The sequence below is a fragment of the Bos mutus genome, chromosome 3 (genome assembly GCF_027580195.1).
Source record: "Bos mutus isolate GX-2022 chromosome 3, NWIPB_WYAK_1.1, whole genome shotgun sequence".
Lineage (NCBI taxonomy): Eukaryota > Metazoa > Chordata > Mammalia > Artiodactyla > Bovidae > Bos > Bos mutus.
This window is the reverse complement of record NC_091619.1, coordinates 16,401,540-16,419,972: the sequence shown is the minus strand read 5'-3', so window position 1 is coordinate 16,419,972 and position 18,433 is coordinate 16,401,540. Positions and strand designations below refer to the sequence as shown.

Genomic DNA, 18,433 nt, shown 5'->3' with positions numbered 1-18,433 from the left:
TTTGAGGATTATTGTTTGATTCTAGACACTGCTTTCAGGCACTGCTACAAAATCACAATGAGATGGGAACGCTTGGAATTTAGTTACACTCCCACAGTCTATGGAGTTTTTCTGCTGTTTAAGAGGAAGGCAAGAGCATCTGACCGGAGAAGGCAATGGCACCCCACTCCAGTACTTTTGCCTAGAAAATCCCATGGACGGAGGAGCCTGGTAGGCTGCAGTCCATGGGGTCGCTAGAGTCGGACACGACTGAGCGACTTCACTTTCACTTTTCACTTTCATGCATTGGAGAAGGAAATGGCAACCCACTCCAGTGTTCTTGCCTGGAGAATCCCAGGGACGGGAAGCCTGGTGGGCTGCCGTCTATGGGGTCGCACAGAGTCGGACACGACTAAAGCGACGTAGCAGCAGCAAGAGCATCTGACAGAAAACTTTCAGAGATTTGTCCAAGGTCCTACAGAGTGAGTGATCCACCTGAGATAGCACATATCCCAAGGTACTCGCAACTGTTTGATTCCTTTTTTAAATTCTGAGTTTGAAAACTCAGACCTACCATTCCTTGCCCTGTGAACGGGTTAATCACTACACAAGTCTCGGTTTCTTATCTGTAAAATGGGTCGAATGTGCCACATGAAGCTGCTTTGAGAAATACAAATTTAACAGACTGAGTTCACTGTTTGTTTCGTATGGGGTTTTCTTTTCCAATCTAAAAAAAGAGCTGCTTCCTCGCGCAGCGTCAGCGTCTTGAAGTGCCCCACCCGCGCCCCATACCCATCTCCCACACCACCCACCCCTTTCTTGAATTCGTGTGTCTGAACACAGTTCTAGTCCAGACTCTACCGCGTTGTGACACGAAGTCAGGCACTTCCAGTTTTCAGGGTCTCGGTCGCTGCCCGGGACACGGGTACGGTCGGCCCCGACCTTATCAACATGGCTGCTGGAAGTGGCTTGTAGGAAGAAGAAAGGTGAGGCACTGAAGGATCACTTCCGTTTCCGTTGGTGCAAACGCTTTCACTTCTGGTGCTACCGTGACTAAGATGGAAGCACTACTGGAGTCGCGGTCCGGACTTTGGGCCGGGGGTCCGGCCCCGGGCAGTTTTACCGCATTCCGCCCACTCCCGGTTCCTCTGTGGACCCGGTGTCCGCGCTGTACGGGAGTCCGATTACGCGCACCCAGTAAGCTCTCGGGGCCTTAACCTGCGCAGGGGGAGGGACAGTGGGGCCTGGGGCTGCCGGCCGGTTCTGGGAGCCGGGGAAGTCGAGGCGAGGACCCCGGGGCGCGCGACAGTGGGAGAGCTCGGGAGGAGGGTCTCGGAGAATGAAAGGAGCCGTGGAAAGTCAGAAACGGAACCCACAGCTCGGGAAGCGGGCTCGTGCTTTTCGCCGCGCCGCCCCTCGCCAGACCTCCCTCTCTCTCTAGGAACCCCATGGTGACCGGGACCTCTGTCCTGGGGCTCAAGTTTGAGGGCGGAGTGGTGATCGCAGCAGACATGCTGGGCTCCTACGGCTCCTTGGCTCGTTTCCGCAACATCTCTCGCATAATGCGAGTCAACAACAGCACCATGCTGGGTGCTTCCGGAGACTATGCTGATTTCCAGTATTTGAAGCAAGTTCTCGGGCAAATGGTGTAAGTCATCTAGAGAATAGAAGTAGTTGCCAAGTTGGGAGGGGAACCCACTGTTTTTTAATCCCTTCAAAAATTTCTGCGGGTAGAGAACAGGGAGACGTACTGGGGGTGGAAGATGTGACAATTTTTGCAAATAGTTTATTTCAGTGGGTTTAAATGGGGAAGATTGTGGTAACGTCTTTTGGGGGTGGATGAAAATCCTGACTTCTGTTCTCTCCCTTTTCTCACAACCGATTCTTATAAGGATTGATGAGGAGCTGTTGGGGGACGGACACAGCTATAGTCCTAAAGCTATTCATTCATGGCTGACCAGGGCCATGTACAGTCGGCGCTCCAAGATGAACCCCCTGTGGAACACCATGGTCATTGGAGGTTATGCTGATGGAGAGAGGTTGATTTTAATACAAATAACTTTATTTCCTTGACCACCCAACCTCTAGTGCCTGTTTGGTGTCTGTCTCTTCTCCCTGAGTGAATGAATCCCACTTCTGCTTCAGACCCTATAGTCCTTCATCCATTCTTCAGCTAAGATACAGAAACCTAAGATGACCTATTGTGTCTTTTTAGCTTCCTGGGTTATGTGGACATGCTTGGTGTGGCCTATGAAGCCCCTTCGCTGGCCACTGGTTATGGTGCATACTTGGCTCAGGTAAGTAGTCAGTTGAGGGGTAGAAGACAGAAGGTAAGATTAGTGGCTGTCTGCTTGTTTTACCCTTTAAATTCTGACATGAGAAACAGACTGTGTCCCCTACTGCTGGGTTTATTTTTGGTCCAGAGGCTGTAATGACAAGGTGGGGTATGTCTTGGAGTGAGTCAGTATATGTACGCAAAGTGAGGACACCCATGAATTTCCCCTTCAAGTGGGTCTTAGCACAAGCAAGCAGCATTCATTCTGCTGAGGCAGTAGGTGGAATGTCAGCTTTTCACTCATTTATGATTCTTTTTACATCATGGATTTGCAACAGATCATCTGGTATTCAGCCCATGGTATCTCCTGTTTTTTCCTCCAATCTCCCTAGCCTCTGCTGCGAGAAGTTCTGGAGAAGCAGCCAGTGCTGAGCCAGACGGAGGCTCGAGAACTAGTGGAACGCTGCATGCGAGTGCTGTACTATCGAGATGCCCGTTCTTATAACCGGGTGAGAAGTGTGAATAGTAAATGGGGATCTAATTGGCAGGCTGTGCAATTCCTGAGTCTCTATACTTTGAAGAACCTATACTTTGAAGGCCATTTGTCTATTTTACACATTTCAGAAAAACCCTCCACTTGACCTTTGACCAGGCCCCAGACTCCTTTGATGACAGGGTTGGTATTTTCATTGAGAGCTCTGCTTTTTTTTCAGTTTCAAATCGCCACTGTAACTGAAAAAGGTGTTGAAATAGAGGGACCCCTGTCTGCGGAGACCAACTGGGATATTGCCCACATGATCAGGTGACTGAAATTAAAATTACAGTGGAATAATAGTTGGGAGATCCCTGGTTGTAGTAAGGTTGGTTTTTCTGGAGGTCTTAACCAAAAATTCTCTGGGTGGCAAGGGTTTGGGTTGAAGATAGAGCTATTTTGGGGAACTGACTTCTCACTCTATGGCTTCATGATTTTATCATCTCTTTTTTTAGTGGCTTTGAATGAAATACATTATCCAGAACTGAAGTTGTACCCTTCTTCTAACTTTGAACTTGGTTGGTTCAAAGGTACTATTCTTTTGTAAAATAAATCAATCCTTTGAAATGCTGGCTGAGTGGTTGTATCATTTGACTAAGTCACACCAAGAATGAAACTGCTAAGTACTGCTATATGCCATCTCCCTGCCTGGTCAGAGAACTCTGGTTCTTGTAGCACATATAGACTTCTCTGCATAGTACATTAGATCCACTTCTGTCTTCACTTGGGTCTGTACTGAAGGCTGCTTTCTGTAAGTCAGACTTGATCTTTGTGTGATAATACAATTAGTTTTTGTGTTTTAACATTTTTCTTCAACATTCTCACCCATGCACTGGACTCTAAAATACAGATTTTCTGGTTAATGTCGACTGCATATGTTAAAATTTGTTAAAATGTCATTTCAAAGATGGAAATGTAACATCTAGTCGACCTGTAGGTTACTCCCAAACCAGAAGTAATAGCCTTAATCCTGCACCCATCCAACGTCCTCACCCTTCATGGGGAAACCTAATTTTGACATATAACCTAAATGTTTATTTCCAAATCTACTACTGATTTCTAGCACTGTAAGACAACCCCTTAGAATATTGTGTGTTGACTAGAAGTCCTGTAGTGTGAGTCAACTGATATAAATCAGTTGGGAGTTATTAGCCAGTTCTTTTGCCAGGATGGTGTTAAACTCGAATTTTAAAAAACACCCTGGGTAATACTGCTGGTGTTTCTTTTCTAAACCTCTTTTTGAGAAACTAGTATAGGCAGGAAACCCCAAAACTATTCCAGGCATACCTTGTTTTTTATGCTTTGCAGATACTGCAGTGTGTTTTACAAATTGAAGGTCTCTGGCTACTCTGCATTGAGGAAGTTTTGGTGTCATTTTTCCAACAGTATTTGCTTACTTTGTATTACATTTGGTGATTCTTGGAGTATCTCAAACTCTCATTATTTGTTACCGTGATCAGTGGTCTTTTTTTTTTTTTTTAAACTTTACAAAATTGTATTAGTTTTGCCAAATATCAAAATGAATCCGCCACAGGTATACATGTGTTCCCCATCCTGAACCCTCCTCCCTCCTCCCTCCCCATACCATCCCTCTGGGTCATACGATCAGTGGTCTTTAATGTTACTACTGCAAGAAAGATACAACCTGCTGAAGGCTCACCTGGTGATAAGCACTATTTGGCAGTATTTTTTAAGGTATCTAATTTTTTTAGACATAGTGCTATTGCATATTTAATATACTGTAGTATAATCATAACAAAAAATGTGTGACTCGCTTTGTTGTGATAGTTGCTTTATTGTGGTGATCTGCATCCCAACCTGCAGTATCTCCAAGGTATGCCTGAAATTCAGTGAGGTGAGTGCTGAGGGAGAAATCAAAACCCTTTCACTTGTGTCATCGTGATTACAGTTAGCAAAATTTAAGCAAAAGAAAACCATCAGCTTTCAATCTGAATTTCACACAGTCTCAACACAAAGTAGTCAATAAATACTTGTTTATTGATTAAACTGAATTATAAAAAACAAAACAAAAAAAACTTCCTTCTACTACTAAGCCATGCAGGCAGAATCCACAAAAGTAATAACTTCCTGGCCAAAACCCAGTCGATCCACTGTTGGTATTATGGCCTTAGAAAAATTACCCATCAGGAAAGTCATACAGTGTGCAGAGGCCAGGAACCCAGCTCTGCTAAGTCTGGGGCTGCTGCGGAGACTACCAAAGAGAAAGATTAGTCATTGTACATAAGAGTTGACCATAGTTCTTGAACTTTCTGAAGGCAAGGTTTTGACTCAAAAGTCCATATTCTGTCAAAATGGCATCAGGCAAAAAGCTGGGGAAGAGAAGCCCAGGTGGTTCCTCCATTCAGTTTTCATATGCCATGGGTTCACAAAGCTGGCCAAGCTGTTTACGGAAGGGATCACTCCAGTTCACTATATTATAGTGTGCTGGGAGTTAAAAAACACAAAAAGAAAAACAGATGAGGAGAAACAGGTGGTGTACTACCAGGCCCATCACATTTTGAGCACCTCCCAGTCCGTGAAAGCCTGTTCAAATAGGGTCACCTAGGAAAAAAACCACATTGCTTATAAATCCATTTCCCCTCAATTTATTAAATGTTCCACTTATGTACATTTTAAAGTTGAACCATTTACAAGCCTACGCGGGTTGCCTCCTTGGCTCACAGAAGGGAAACGTTGCAGAAAGCCTCAGGATGGATAGAAAGACAGGATAGTTGTGGGAAAGGTAGACCTGGATTTCTTTTGCTCCTTTTCTCTGTTACAGTACATTTCAGTCTACAGCCATGAGTACATATGATTAAAAAAAAATCCCTCATGCAAATTGTAGAAAAAATTTTCTTTCCTTGAAGCTGGCAGTGAAAAATAAAGATTCATGTCTTTTTCTTTGTGCACACCCCTATGTTTCTTCTTCAGGTCAGATTCTTCTCTAAGCATTAAGAGAAATAGGGGAAAGCCACAGGGTAAGCAGGATTTCAACAAGTGGTCTTTTTAAAGTTCAATACAACTTCTTGCACAGTTAGCTGCTGGCTGGAGGACATGTGATCCCTTGAACAAGTACGCTGTCCACTTAATAGGAAGTTCGACAAAGCAGGGACTGCCCCGTGGATTGCAGGATGAAGACCCATACACTGGGAATGGCTTCCACCCTAATTGTGTGTGATCACCTCAGTACCTCCTGCTTGCTAATGACCCATGTATGATCCTTTGTCCAGAGGGATGGTATAAGAATGGGGAAGGGGGCCAAGGATCACGAGTGCAAAGAATATTGGTTTTATTGTGTTTTTGTTGGAGGGAGGGTGGTGAGGAAAAAAAACCTCATCATCTTGGATGATTAAAGGTGGTTTCATGCATTTTTAAAGCCACAATTTTATATCTAGAGTTGCTGTGGAAACCAACATCTCTGGAGAGGGAAGGAAAGAAAGGAGAAGGAAGAGAGAGTTCAGTGGGATTCTTTTTCCATTTTCATTTTTATATAAAAGTGTTAAGACCACAATGAAAAAACTTTATCCATATATATATATAATAAACCAGTTTGTGAGCTACAACGTTTGTCTTTCCCATCTTCAGAAATGTTCTCACATTGACAATGGTTGGATAGCATCATGCCCAAAGACATTGGCCACACAGTAAAACAAACAAAATCCAGATGTACTATGATACAGTTGAGGTAAAAGGGGAAACAAAAAATTTAACATTCGCCCACAAAGGATTTTTTTTTCTTTTTCTTGATTTTTGTCAGAAAAATACCAAACACAGTGATTTAAATTTAAAAAAAAGTCACAAAAACCTGTTTTTAGCAGAAGTGAATGACCAACAGGCCAGTTTATCGGCTCAGACATGATCGCTATAGGTTTTCCTAATAATCCACAAATCCACAGGGATGTATATAAGTCACCATCAGGGGGGAGTGGTGGCATAAAATTAAAAAATATAAACCCAATACCCCCACTTGGTATGCCCCTTTAGCCTCTACCCCCCTCACGCTTCCCCACCCCTACTCCACACCCCTTTGTGACCCCAACACTCAAATCTCCATCAGATCTAGGTCAGCTTCTTCAAAGCCATAGAAAGACTCGGTCTCGCTTTCACCCTCAAAGAGCTGGTGAAGGCTTTCAGGCTCAATTGTCTCTTCAGGAGATGACCTGGGTCGAGGAGTGGAAGCTGAGGGTTCCTCGGACTGTTCCCCACTCAGCTTTAGCTGCTCCTCTAGGGAGGCAATTAGCTCCTCCTGCATGTCAGCGTTTCGTGTGGGTGAGTTCATGTTGCCATCAGGGCCAGGCAGAACGCTAGCCACCAGGAAGGACCGCTGAACTAGCTCTGGACAGTCCCCGATAACACCAAGCACCTCAGCCAGCCAGACCAGAACTAGCTGGAGCAGGACATCAGAATCACACGCAGTATCTGCCATTTCCCGAGCCTGCTCCTTCCACTTTTTGTGCAGGAAGTTCTTGACAGTCCGCTTGATGCATACATCTAATGGCTGGATTTTGGAGCTGCAGCCTGCGGGGATGACCGCAGGCAAAGTGCTAGAGGCACTAAGCATGGCCAGCACCTCTTCTGATAAGTGAGTGCGGTGGCAGTCCATCACCAGCATGCCTTTGCTGCGCTGGCAAGCCGTATGTTTTTGCCACACTCGGGTTGACCACAGCTCCATGATCTCATCGTCACTGTAGCCACTCTCCTTCGCCTCTAGCAAGATAGAGTCTGGCACGTTAGCAGGCTGATCCACCTGTCCTCGGTAGAAAACCAGGGTAGGGAGGACAGTGCCATCTGCCAGAATGGCCAGCACCACGTCACACCAAGGCTCCCCTGTGCCCACTGTCTGCAGAGCATTCTCCTTTCGGTCTTCACTGCTCAGTACCTCCGTATCAAGGAATAAGGAGACCTCATCAATAGCCACAATCATAGACAAGGACAAGTCCTGGTTGTGAATTTGCCGTTGTACAAATTCAATGAAGAGTCCTGCATTCTCTGCCACATCCTTAGGTAGAGTGTGGGCCACAGCGCGCCGTGCGTGGGGAGTCAGGTGGTGCCGTAGCATGAAACGCACAGCCCACTCGTATGAGATCTTAAATCCCCCCTCCAAGGAACGTCCTATTTTGGTGGCTTTCTGGAACAAGGTCTCCTCATTTACAGGTAGCTGTTGCTCTCGCTGGGTCAGCACCCACTCAGCCAGTTTCTCTTCTGCCTCTAAGCTCAGATACTTGCCCTCTAGACTCTCCCCCTGAGAGGCCTGGAAGCGCCGAAGCCAACGCCGGATGCGTCGCTGGGGATTTCGGAAGTGTTCAGCTGCCTGTTCTGTGTTGCAGCATAGGGCAAACAGGACCACTCGAAGCTTCTTCACAGAAAGCTGCTCTTTCTTGCCAATCCCACTGCTACTACCACCCCCTGATGCTGGCTCAGGCTCCTGGGTGACTGGGCTCCCTTCATCCTGGTCATCAACATTCAGACATTCGGCCTCCTCTGCAGCCAAGGGTGGAAGGGCTAAAGTCTGGAGATGCGTGGGGGTGGGTGGGGGGGTTGCAGTTGAGGCCGGTGACGGGAGTGCCTGGGCCACGGGAGCTGGCAGCTCTTCAGGCTCAGCTGGGGTGACTCCAGCAGACTTCACAGTGGCAGCTTTATTAGAGGAGAAGGAAGGAGGAGGGTACAAGTTTTTCAAGTTCCGGTCGTGCGCTCGGTCACGAGTCTGGCCATGCCTAAAGGGTTAGCAAAACGGAAGAAAAAGCTCAGTTAAATTAGGAAAACAAAATAATAATATTTGTAGTAGTAATAAAGAACAAACATACTATAAAATAAAAATTAAACCATCAAACGAGTTTCTGTTACCTTGAGTGAGATATCCAAGTGAGTCCTATGGGAAATAACACAATAAAAAAATGTTAGCTTGGTGAAGAAACAAACCCTCCTGAGACAGTTCTTGAGATTTTAACCAAAAAAGCAAATCTACTGCTTTCCCAGCCTTCTATAAATCTCAGGTTAGAACGCTTCCAACTTGGTGAGGTGTGTCTCAGCAGCGGACGGGTTAGGCCAGGAGCAGATGCACCTGGCTCACCATGACCTGCATCCTTAGTCCCACCTCCAACCCCATCGCTCTTACTCACCCCGTGGCAGGATGCTACTGGATCTATGAGAAGGGTTGAATACCAAATGCTTAGCCATGGCATCTCCCACAGAGGTAACAAAGGTACATGAAGTGCAGGCCAGCTTGCTTCCACTGAGAAAGAGAGTCAAGAGTATGTCAGACAAATGCAGCAATGACTACTGAGAGTTAAGCTTCAAGGCTTTAATAAAGAAAGAGAGGTCCCTCTTTTCTCCTCTCAAGTTAATGCATATGTCTATACCCCAAATATAAGGGATTTAATGTAAAAGCTTGAACAATTAACAGTCCATCAGTAAGTTTGTCATTACCTCACAGAATTTTTAAACAAAGCCAAATACTTGGGGCTCTTCCGTGGAACATGATTGCTGAGAAAGACAAAGAGAAAGTTGTATGAGTTACATGGTTCAGCTCACTAAACTAGAGATCACCAGTCATTGACAAGGCCTGAACAAAAGAAATGCCTCTTTAATCAATCCTAACCTCAACCCAAGCCTATCACATTAATATTTCCTATTAATATGCAAATAGATCCTGGAGGTGGGGGGAAATCTATTAAAAGGCATATTGTGGTTGAGGGTAGAGGGGTGGTGACCAGGGTCAGAGGCCATATTTCTAAGAAGCACCCTGGCCCTTGGACCACATTTTGAGTAGCAAGGTTGTACAAAACCAGATTACAGACCAATGAAAGCCAAATAAAGCCAGGTCTGGCCTCTGACTCTGCTAGCAAAGGTGCACAAACAGCTCTAAAAGTTGAAGGGGGAATCACCAGAAGCAGGGAAGGGAATGAAATGAGTTCTGAAGAATCTGAAATCCCAGAGAGGAACATTGGTTTAATCCTGACTCACTTGATCATATGGTTGGCGTAAGCTCGAGAACAGCAGGTACTATAGCGACACAGAGAGCAATGAACGTAAGTAGGGAAATGATTGGGGAAGTCTGGGATCTCAAAGCTGCACTCCAGACACGTCTGCCGGCCCATGACACTCCTGTCGAGAAACAAAGAAAATCATATTACTGCCTCAGGGGTCCCCAAACTGTACAGATTCAGGCAACAGACTCTGCTTAAAAGGCTACCAGATGACACTGGCTCTCAGGAATAGCTGTGCCCGCCCGGCCCCCAGCCTCCAACAGAAGGCACTGACATTTTCCTAACAGCTCTCTTCTGGACGTTGCGCTGCACAGGGGGGTAAAGGAAGACGGGCAGAGGGTCTGCTGAGGAGGCCAGTGGTGCTGCTTCCTGCAAGCTGCCAGGAGGTCCATCACTGGAGGGTACAGGAGCAGTTCGTGGCTGCCCTCGGGAAGCCCGGATTGTCACCTGGGAGTCAAGGGAAGGAATAATTAGACGCTACCTATGAAAGAACCGCAGAACACTGAAAAGCTCTATTCCTCCCCTTCTTGGATCCACGAAGGCAATGTCAACAAACCCTTTACCTTGGTGCCTGGTTTCAAACCTTCCAGCTGCTTGGGTTTACGGAAGGTTTTATGGTGCTGCAGCTTGTGTTCAATTTTGTCCTTGGCAAAGAGAAACTGCAGCCGGCATTTGTTGCAGTGATAAACATTCCTCTTCTGAAGGGGAAAAAAAGAGACAGAATCCTTTAAAGGTTCCCAATGAATTTTCTTCCTGAGGAGAAGGTAGATCATCGGCAATCATAGCATTCTTTCCATCTTTCTGTTGATAATTTAACAGAGTTAAAATGAAACAGACAATATAACACCAAACCTAATTTTTCAATCTTTAACTTTATATATTTTGCAATACAGTTACAAGCCTTATTATTAGGTGGTGAGAATCATCACGTCCCATGCTCCCAGAGAAAGGTGCATGGAAAGCCAGGTTAACTAGGTCCTCAGAGCATCACGCCTGACTTGCTTTGACAGTTTGGCTGAGCGGCTTCAGCTTTACTTGCCCTACTACTTTTTTTTTTAGTTATTGTTTTTATTTGAATTACTGTAAATGTTCATTTCATCCTTGATAAACTATAAGCTTGAGATTGTCTTATTACTTTATTTTTACAGTGTGGATGGACATTGCTACTACTTCTGGATATTATTTTTTAAAAATATAATAAAATGTATATGGTGAAAAAAAATCATACTTTTGTACTCCTTCATGTGTAAGTTTACCTTCAACTGCACTCCTCAGTCCCCTTCCACAGAAACAACTTGCTACCAGCTTCCTGGGTGTTCTTTCACAGATAGTCTGTGCAGATAACCATACAGCAAACTCAAATGTCTCCATTCACCACCCGTTTTCCTTTCTCTTTTTTAACAAAAAACAATAGTACTTTCCTACACAGTGCTGTTTTTTCCCTTTTAACATATCAACACATACAGATATGCCTCCCTGAAAGGCCATTTTGAGGATTCAGTCTGCCCAGTATTGAAACAGGAGACCTGTCTATGATTCCTTCCTAGGATAGCAAAGGCTCTATAACCTCAGCTACAGGTGACAGTTCCTATGCTACTGTATGGAAATACACCAGCAGGTGTATGGATTACAGCAGGCACCATGTGTGAACCTAAGAAGGTGCTTACAAGCGAGAAGCCAGGGCACGTGTGCACACATGTGGATGTCACCCACCGGTGCACCCATCTTGTTCTCTAATTTGTTCCCTCTCTATGTACCTTCACTCTCCTCCTCTAGTAGCTCCTTTCCTGCAACATTTTAAAACAAAGGCTTATATATTCCATCTTCAAACCAAAACACAGCAACAACAACTTCTCCCTTGATCCCTCCTTCCCTGCGTCTGCCACCCCTGGTCCTGCCCTTCATAAATTTCTTTAAGTAAGTTCTCTCCATTTCCTTACCTCTCATTCATCTGTCCCACTAAAATCTGGCTTCTACTCTGCTGACCAACAAAATGGCTAAATTAAAGGCTGGACTCTCACGTTTCTATCTTGCTGATACCTTCTTGTAACACTTGACCACACACTTTCCTTCAAAATGCTTTTGTCCCAGCCTCTTCCTCGACATCGTGACTCTTCGGATTTTCATTCCAGGACTATGGTCCTGGCTTTGTGGAGAGAGAACTCAATGGTCCTTCACCTTATTCTCAATTTGGGGGTTTGGGGGTGGGGGTGAAGCTTAGCACTTACAAATTTAAATCTACTGGATTTATATAATGATGATTTCTAAGTATCTTTCACAATTCAGGCCTCAGACCTATATATCCAACTATTTAGTATTCAATTACACTTGATGTCCACAGATACTGCCAACTCAGAATATCCATCCGAACTTAGAATCCTCCCCTCAAAAGTTACTTTCTCCAGTGTTCCTATCTCAATATAGTCTCCGTATTCATCCAATTACCCAAGACAGAATCCTGGGCACTATTCTTAACTACTCCCTCACTACCTTCACCTAATCCATCTCTAAATTACAGATAGCATTTATCTTGTCAGTATCTTGCAACTCTAATCCTCTTCATCTTCATTTCAAAAGCCAATAGCCACTATCATCTCTCAGGTAAACTACTGAAAAAGCCTTTGGCTTGCCTCCCTAACTCTTGGAGCAGCCAGTATAATCATAAGTAAAAGCAAATGTGAACACATCAGTCCAGGATTTGAAAATCTCTTCAATGGCTTCCCAACATCAACTTCTTTTTTAATGAACAGAAGTCTGTGTTTTATGTTGATTTGCTTAGTTTTCACATACACTTTTTTTTTTGGTTCTAGGTTCCCATCCAGGATACCACCTGATATTTTACTAGTCATGTCTCAAAGTTCCTCTTGGCAGTTTTCCTCAGGCTTCTCCCAACAACTTTTTATAGTAAAAGTTGAAGCTCCTTTTTATTTTTTAAACTATTTTAGTTTTTGGTCAGTTAAAGCCACAGGTTTGTTTATTTACTGGTTGTGCTGTGAGGCATGGGGGATCTTAGTTCCCTGACTGAGAACTGAACCTGGGCCCCCTGCATTTGAGAGTGCAGTCTTAAACACTGAAGCACCAGGGAAGTTCTGGAGACTCCTTTTTACAGCTCTAAGATTCTCTAACCTCCAACCTCCCCCATACCCTACACACTCCAACCACACTGAACTTTCAATTCCTTGAGCCTCGCTGTGCCCCTGGGCATGCTGTCCTTCTAGTCCACTTCACCTGGCTCATCCTTACTTATCCTTCGGGTCTTGAACAACCCTTTTCCTGTAAGACTTACTAGGTTCCCAGAGTAGGTTATGTTCTTTTTTATATTCTGTATTTCCCCTAACACAACACTGTTTCTGCTTTATTGTACTGTTTAACTCTCCTGTTTAACCACTAAATCTCTAGCATCTAGCCCAGTGCCTGGTACATATTACTGGAATTCAATACATTTTTCAAACTCACACATATAATCTTCTCAACCAAAATTATTTGCCTCGCTCAGACCTGGCCCCAGCATCCATAATTAAACAGAGCAATCGCTTGGTGTCTGGTACCTGGTGCCTCATGTAATGCTGTTGGAACGCACTGCCATTTTTGAAGACCTTCAAGCAATAAGGGCAGAGCAGGTGCCGAGTATCCTCATGGATCATCCGGAAGTGGACGTCTACCTCAGAGTAGAGTGAGGAGCGGTACTGACACACCTGCATCACGTAAGGAAAATAAGCTGAAGTGAAGTGAACAACTGAGGCCTTAGGAAAGGGGTAGCAACAAAAATGTTAACACACAAAAAATTTTCCCTAAATGTACAGAAATCAAGTTATTTTTCTGATTTTGTAATGCAGGGTTATGTTTGTGATCATGAATTCAGCCGTGAAATATAGTAAAAATGGGAAGGACAGCAAAGTCTGAAAAGTCCAAATTCTGGCTAAGAGGAGCAGTTTTTTTTCTTATCTCCACAGGGAACATTCAGGAGACAGACACTCCCTCACTTTTTAAAAAATATTTATTTATTTGGCTGCACTGGGTCTAGAACTGCATGTGGGATCTAGTTCCCTGACCAGGAATCAAACCCACGCCCCCTCCACTGGGAGTGCAGAATCCTAGCCACTGGGCCAACGGGGAAGTCCCAGACACTCCCTTACTACAGGCATTGTGTTCCAAGACTGGGTTCCTCGGCTGGGTACATGCATATATCCTTTCTGTTTTTCTCCTGCATGATGAACCCTGAAAATAGAACCTGGGTTCAGTATTTCTTTTGTATTTCCTCAGTGTTCCTTAAACTGAGTTTGTGCAATAGATACTGGGAAATGTTCATTAGTGGATTCTTCATATTCAGCCTGAGAGCAAAAGACTAAATAAAGTTTCCTAAGGAAAAGGCAATACCTGGCAAACATAAGGCATCTCTCCAGGCTTGTGAGTATCCTTCATATGCTGGAGAAACAGGGGCTCACTCTCAAATGCCCACTCACAGATCTTGCACTTGGCTGTAAGAAGAAAAATAATCGGTAAATACACCTGAAAATATGACCAAAATCCTGCTGATTCATAATCTTTACTTTCTGACTCCTGTATCTTCATTTGCAATAGTATCAGTAACTTATGGGGTCTCTTCTTTTCTTTAAAATGGTTGTCAACAGTTGTGTCGCTGATAAAAAGTATCCTTCTGTCTCTAGCTCAGACGTCTTCACCAAAGCTCCATTCCAGATTTTGAACTCTCTACAAGACATTTAAATATGAATAGTCCACCATCTACAAATACAGATTTGTCCTTAAAAGACTGACAACATGAACAGAACTTCTTGCCTTATGGGTTATTACTAACAAACTGAGATAATTAAACTTTAAAATTAGCCATTTTATCAAACTTCTATATAAGCCTGCAATTCTAAATTTTTGGCAAATATTTTAATTGCTACATATTGTGAATTATACAGGCAAAATAAAGACAGTTATTTGTATTTTTCTTAACTTTACTAAAATTATTTTCAAGGTTTGCAAACACAAAAATTGTAAATTACAAGTTCTAAGCGCTTATTTACTGTCTAACCCCTGCCCACCACTCCCAAATGAGTGACGCTGAAATAAAACAAAGGAACAAAAACCAGGGGTTTTAAATCTGGGGTCCAAGGAAGAGATCTCAGGGAACCCAGGTATCCCCTGAAATTATCTGCAAAGAGTGAAATGTTTATTTTGGGGGGAAGTTTTGTGTTGATTTTCAAAGGTATCTGCAACCCATTTAGAACCACTTCCCAGAAGTACATCAGGTATGAGAACAAGATAAATAAAAAATTCTGCCTAGAATGAGAAAAGTTGATAACATAAGCTGAACCTTGAAAGAATAGTGATTTGCCAGACAGAGAAGACAAGAGAGGAATTTGAGCAAAGGCATGGAACTACATGACATGTTTGGGAAACTGTAACTAGTGGCATGACAATCTTTTCTCCTGTTTTCCTGCCCTTTACTTCTCAATTCAATTCGCTTAGCTTCTTTTTTCTTATCTAGAACACTTTAAAGCATTGGTATTTCCCAGCCTTCTGTCCAAGCCTTTTCCTAGTCTCTGTGTTTTCCCTGGGCAACCTCACTCACCCTTAAAGGCTTTTCCTATATCAGCTCTATTGTTATATCTGTTTTATAATATCAATAGTAACATTTATTAAACAATTTCTAATGCATAAGCAGCATCCTAAGATTTATATGGATTATCTCATACAAAGAAAATCAGTGAGAAAGGAACCAAAGCCATCAGTGGATTTAAGAGATCTCGAATAACCTTTCACACCTGTTCTAAGGGGGAAGGAGTTGATTTGAAGAAGATTCAAGAGGGATAATTGACTGATTTTCCAAAGTGGCCATCCTAACACTGTCCCTCCCAGCCCTGTCACTCTCATCTCCTTAACACCTACCTCGGTCTCTTGCTTTGAGAAATAGGGGTGAAATACTATAGATTCTGCTTCCTGCTTTCCAAATTTGGACAGACAGATCCTTTTTGCCTTTCTAAGGTTCATCCAATCTCCATGTATATATACCATGACTTTATCAAACAAGGGGTTCTCCCTTTCCCGAGTCTTTCTTCACAAAGGATCCTCCTGACACGTGAACACAAGCATGCATCCATCCCTCAACCTTACCTCTTCTTAGTCTATTGCCCTTAAACAAGTTTAAACACAATAACCCATTGATGTTCTGGAGACAATTCAGGAAAACTTGAAAATGAAGATAGATGATATTAAAGACTTATGATTAATTCTGTTAGGTCTTGATAAAGATACTATGGCTATGTATTTTATTTTGTTTATTTCTTTCAGGTTGGAAATAAAGTTTACTAAAGTGTTAACTATATCAGCTGGACTGATCAAGTTTATACTTGTTTAAACTGGCAGTTATCACAAAGTGTGATTTCCATTAGAACCCGTAGCTTGAACACAGACCTGGTTGCTCAGGCCATGGAACCCCAGGAAGACCACTGGACTCTGTCACACTTGGCCTCGGCTTGTGGCAGAAGTCCTACTCTCCTGGGTGTCTCCCATGGCGTCTGCTCCACGGCTCGTGCAAGAGTGATTTTACATACGCAGAGCCGTCTAACTGTTTCAGAGTAGGGTAGTTATGCATTTGCTCATGTGAATAACCAAGCGTGTCTCTTCCTATCATCCTTCAGAACCCACATTCTTCAGGGACCCATCCTAAGTGTTCCCTAAGACTCCTGACTGTGGTCCATGTAGAGTCACAAGATCTGCAGCGGGTGTTAACTCTTCAGTAAACGTCAGCTCTCTCACCTCTTGGCCCCACGTTGAGAGGTACAGATGGAAAAAGGCCATCTTTTCTGATGAGGATGGGAATGCCTATGTATTTTAAATGTCCTTATTTTTCAGAGATATATAATGAAGTATTTAGAAGTGAAACGTCATTATGTCTATAATTTAATTTAAAAACACTTCAGAAAATAAAAGAAAAAATTTTTTCTAAACTAAAAAGAAAACAATGGATCTCAAGATATTAACACGAAAAAATAAGCTACTTTCATGAAGGATCTGCCACAGATGCAAAAAAAAAAGGGAGTTATAAAAGAATCCAAGAGTAAAATTGATGTATACTAAAGCATAGAAAAGGCATTTACCTGTTTGGATCAACAATGTCTGGGTTTTTCATCAGTATAAACTGAAGTCATAAGATACTCAAAAAATTAAAAGTCAAGGATAAAACAGTGGTAAGCTAAAAGGGAAAGAGTGATGAGGTTCTGCATTGCCCACTTTGTTTTTTCCCATTAGGAAGAACTTACCTTGTTATGTATAGTACAATATGTAAGTGGAATAACACACTCCACCAGATTTCTGTATAAAAGCAGATGTTTTCACTGGGAGATTCAGATGAGTAATTTGGACTTCCCATCACTGACAGTGAAGAACGTGGGACCTAACTTAGACCAAGATGCTACTCTGCTACATGTGGTGTTAGGATGGTTGAAACCAATATCTACTCCACTCACAAACTGTTAGTCCAAAGTTCCACTGCCTTCTATGGTAACCACCAGTATCCACATGGCTAGTGAACATATGAAATGGGATGAGCTCAAATTGAGACTATTTGCTCTGGTACACACACTAGATTAAAAAAAATTTTTTTAATTTTTCATTAATTAAAAAATTTTGATTATATGCTAAGATTATCTTGGCTATTTTGAATTAAATAAAATATATTATTAAAATTAATTTCACCTTAAAATATTTTTATTTCAAATGACTACTAAAAAAATTAAAATTACATACGTAGCTCATTATATTTTCTGTTGATCAGCACTCATCTGAGCCACTCATGACAATCCTACTTCCCTTGACAATATGACCACAGCCAAAGAGAGAGAAAGGGAAAACAATTCTGCCTTGAAAGGAACAGACTTAGGAAAGACAGGAAGACATGGCCTCTTTTTCATCTGCACAATCTTACATCTGAATGAATTCCTGAGATTAACATAGCCTTCCTGCTAGAAAGCCAGACACAAGAAAACTGTTGAAAAGTAAAGACTTAAGTTCTGGGCGTGATGCTTACTCTACCTTAAGTCTTCTCAGTTAAAGGATCTAATAATAGATGTCCTTAATGTTTAATCCAATTTTAATCAAGATTTTTAATCTGCAGCAAAAGCATCAATATTATGCATATTTTTCTGTCTCTACATGTTTGCTCATGCTGTTCCCCATCACATAAAATCTCTTCTTACTATTTTCCATCCACCTAAATCCTTCTTGTATTTAAGACCAAGTTTATACATTACCTATTCTGTGAAATCCAGCCACAAGGATCTTTTCCCTTCTCTGAACTATTCTACCTATCATTCATTTCATCCAACGTCTGTATTTATAGTAAATACATAGTGTTGTTCTCAGATTTCCCTAGTTAAGCAATTTTTGTCTCTTCAACAAAACTAGAAATCACTTATATGATAAAGGAAATATTTCTAGAAGACTGGATTCAAATCCTCACGTCACCTTACAAGAAGTGTACGCTCTTAAGTAAATGACTAAGTATTTCTGGGGTTGTATTCAGCCTGTTTCTCACCTTTAAGATGTAGCTAACACTCCAACTTATCTTATATTTCATGAAAGCACTGTCTTAATGGTAAAGTACTTTATAATATTATCTTTTATCCTACATAAAAACTACGACATTACTAA

The 18,433-nt window shown here is 42.6% G+C and overlaps 2 protein-coding genes across 9 annotated transcripts in view; one reads left to right on the top strand and one right to left on the bottom strand.

Annotated features, from left to right (window-relative positions):
* The first annotated feature begins 1,037 nt into the window (after positions 1 to 1,037).
* Positions 1,038 to 3,358, top strand: PSMB4 (proteasome 20S subunit beta 4). Its single transcript, XM_005894952.3, is given in 8 exon segments — positions 1,038 to 1,083; positions 1,086 to 1,176; positions 1,421 to 1,627; positions 1,872 to 2,018; positions 2,195 to 2,276; positions 2,647 to 2,763; positions 2,968 to 3,056; positions 3,242 to 3,358. Coding segments are annotated over 8 exon segments (792 nt in total). The 3' UTR covers positions 3,255 to 3,358.
* A 1,408-nt stretch (positions 3,359 to 4,766) lies between these two features.
* Positions 4,767 to 18,433, bottom strand: part of POGZ (pogo transposable element derived with ZNF domain) — a 47,141-nt gene continuing 33,474 nt past the window's right edge. For all 8 annotated transcript variants that reach the window (XM_070367091.1, XM_070367089.1, XM_070367095.1 and 5 more), the window contains 9 exons: positions 14,150 to 14,250; positions 13,321 to 13,467; positions 10,336 to 10,470; positions 10,047 to 10,219; positions 9,750 to 9,890; positions 9,213 to 9,269; positions 8,906 to 9,018; positions 8,631 to 8,655; positions 4,767 to 8,500 (listed from right to left, as the gene is read on the bottom strand). In XM_070367091.1, the coding sequence (XP_070223192.1) occupies positions 6,829 to 8,500; positions 8,631 to 8,655; positions 8,906 to 9,018; positions 9,213 to 9,269; positions 9,750 to 9,890; positions 10,047 to 10,219; positions 10,336 to 10,470; positions 13,321 to 13,467; positions 14,150 to 14,250 (2,564 nt within the window). In that variant the 3' untranslated portion in view covers positions 4,767 to 6,828. The remainder of the gene's footprint in view (positions 8,501 to 8,630; positions 8,656 to 8,905; positions 9,019 to 9,212; positions 9,270 to 9,749; positions 9,891 to 10,046; positions 10,220 to 10,335; positions 10,471 to 13,320; positions 13,468 to 14,149; positions 14,251 to 18,433) is intronic.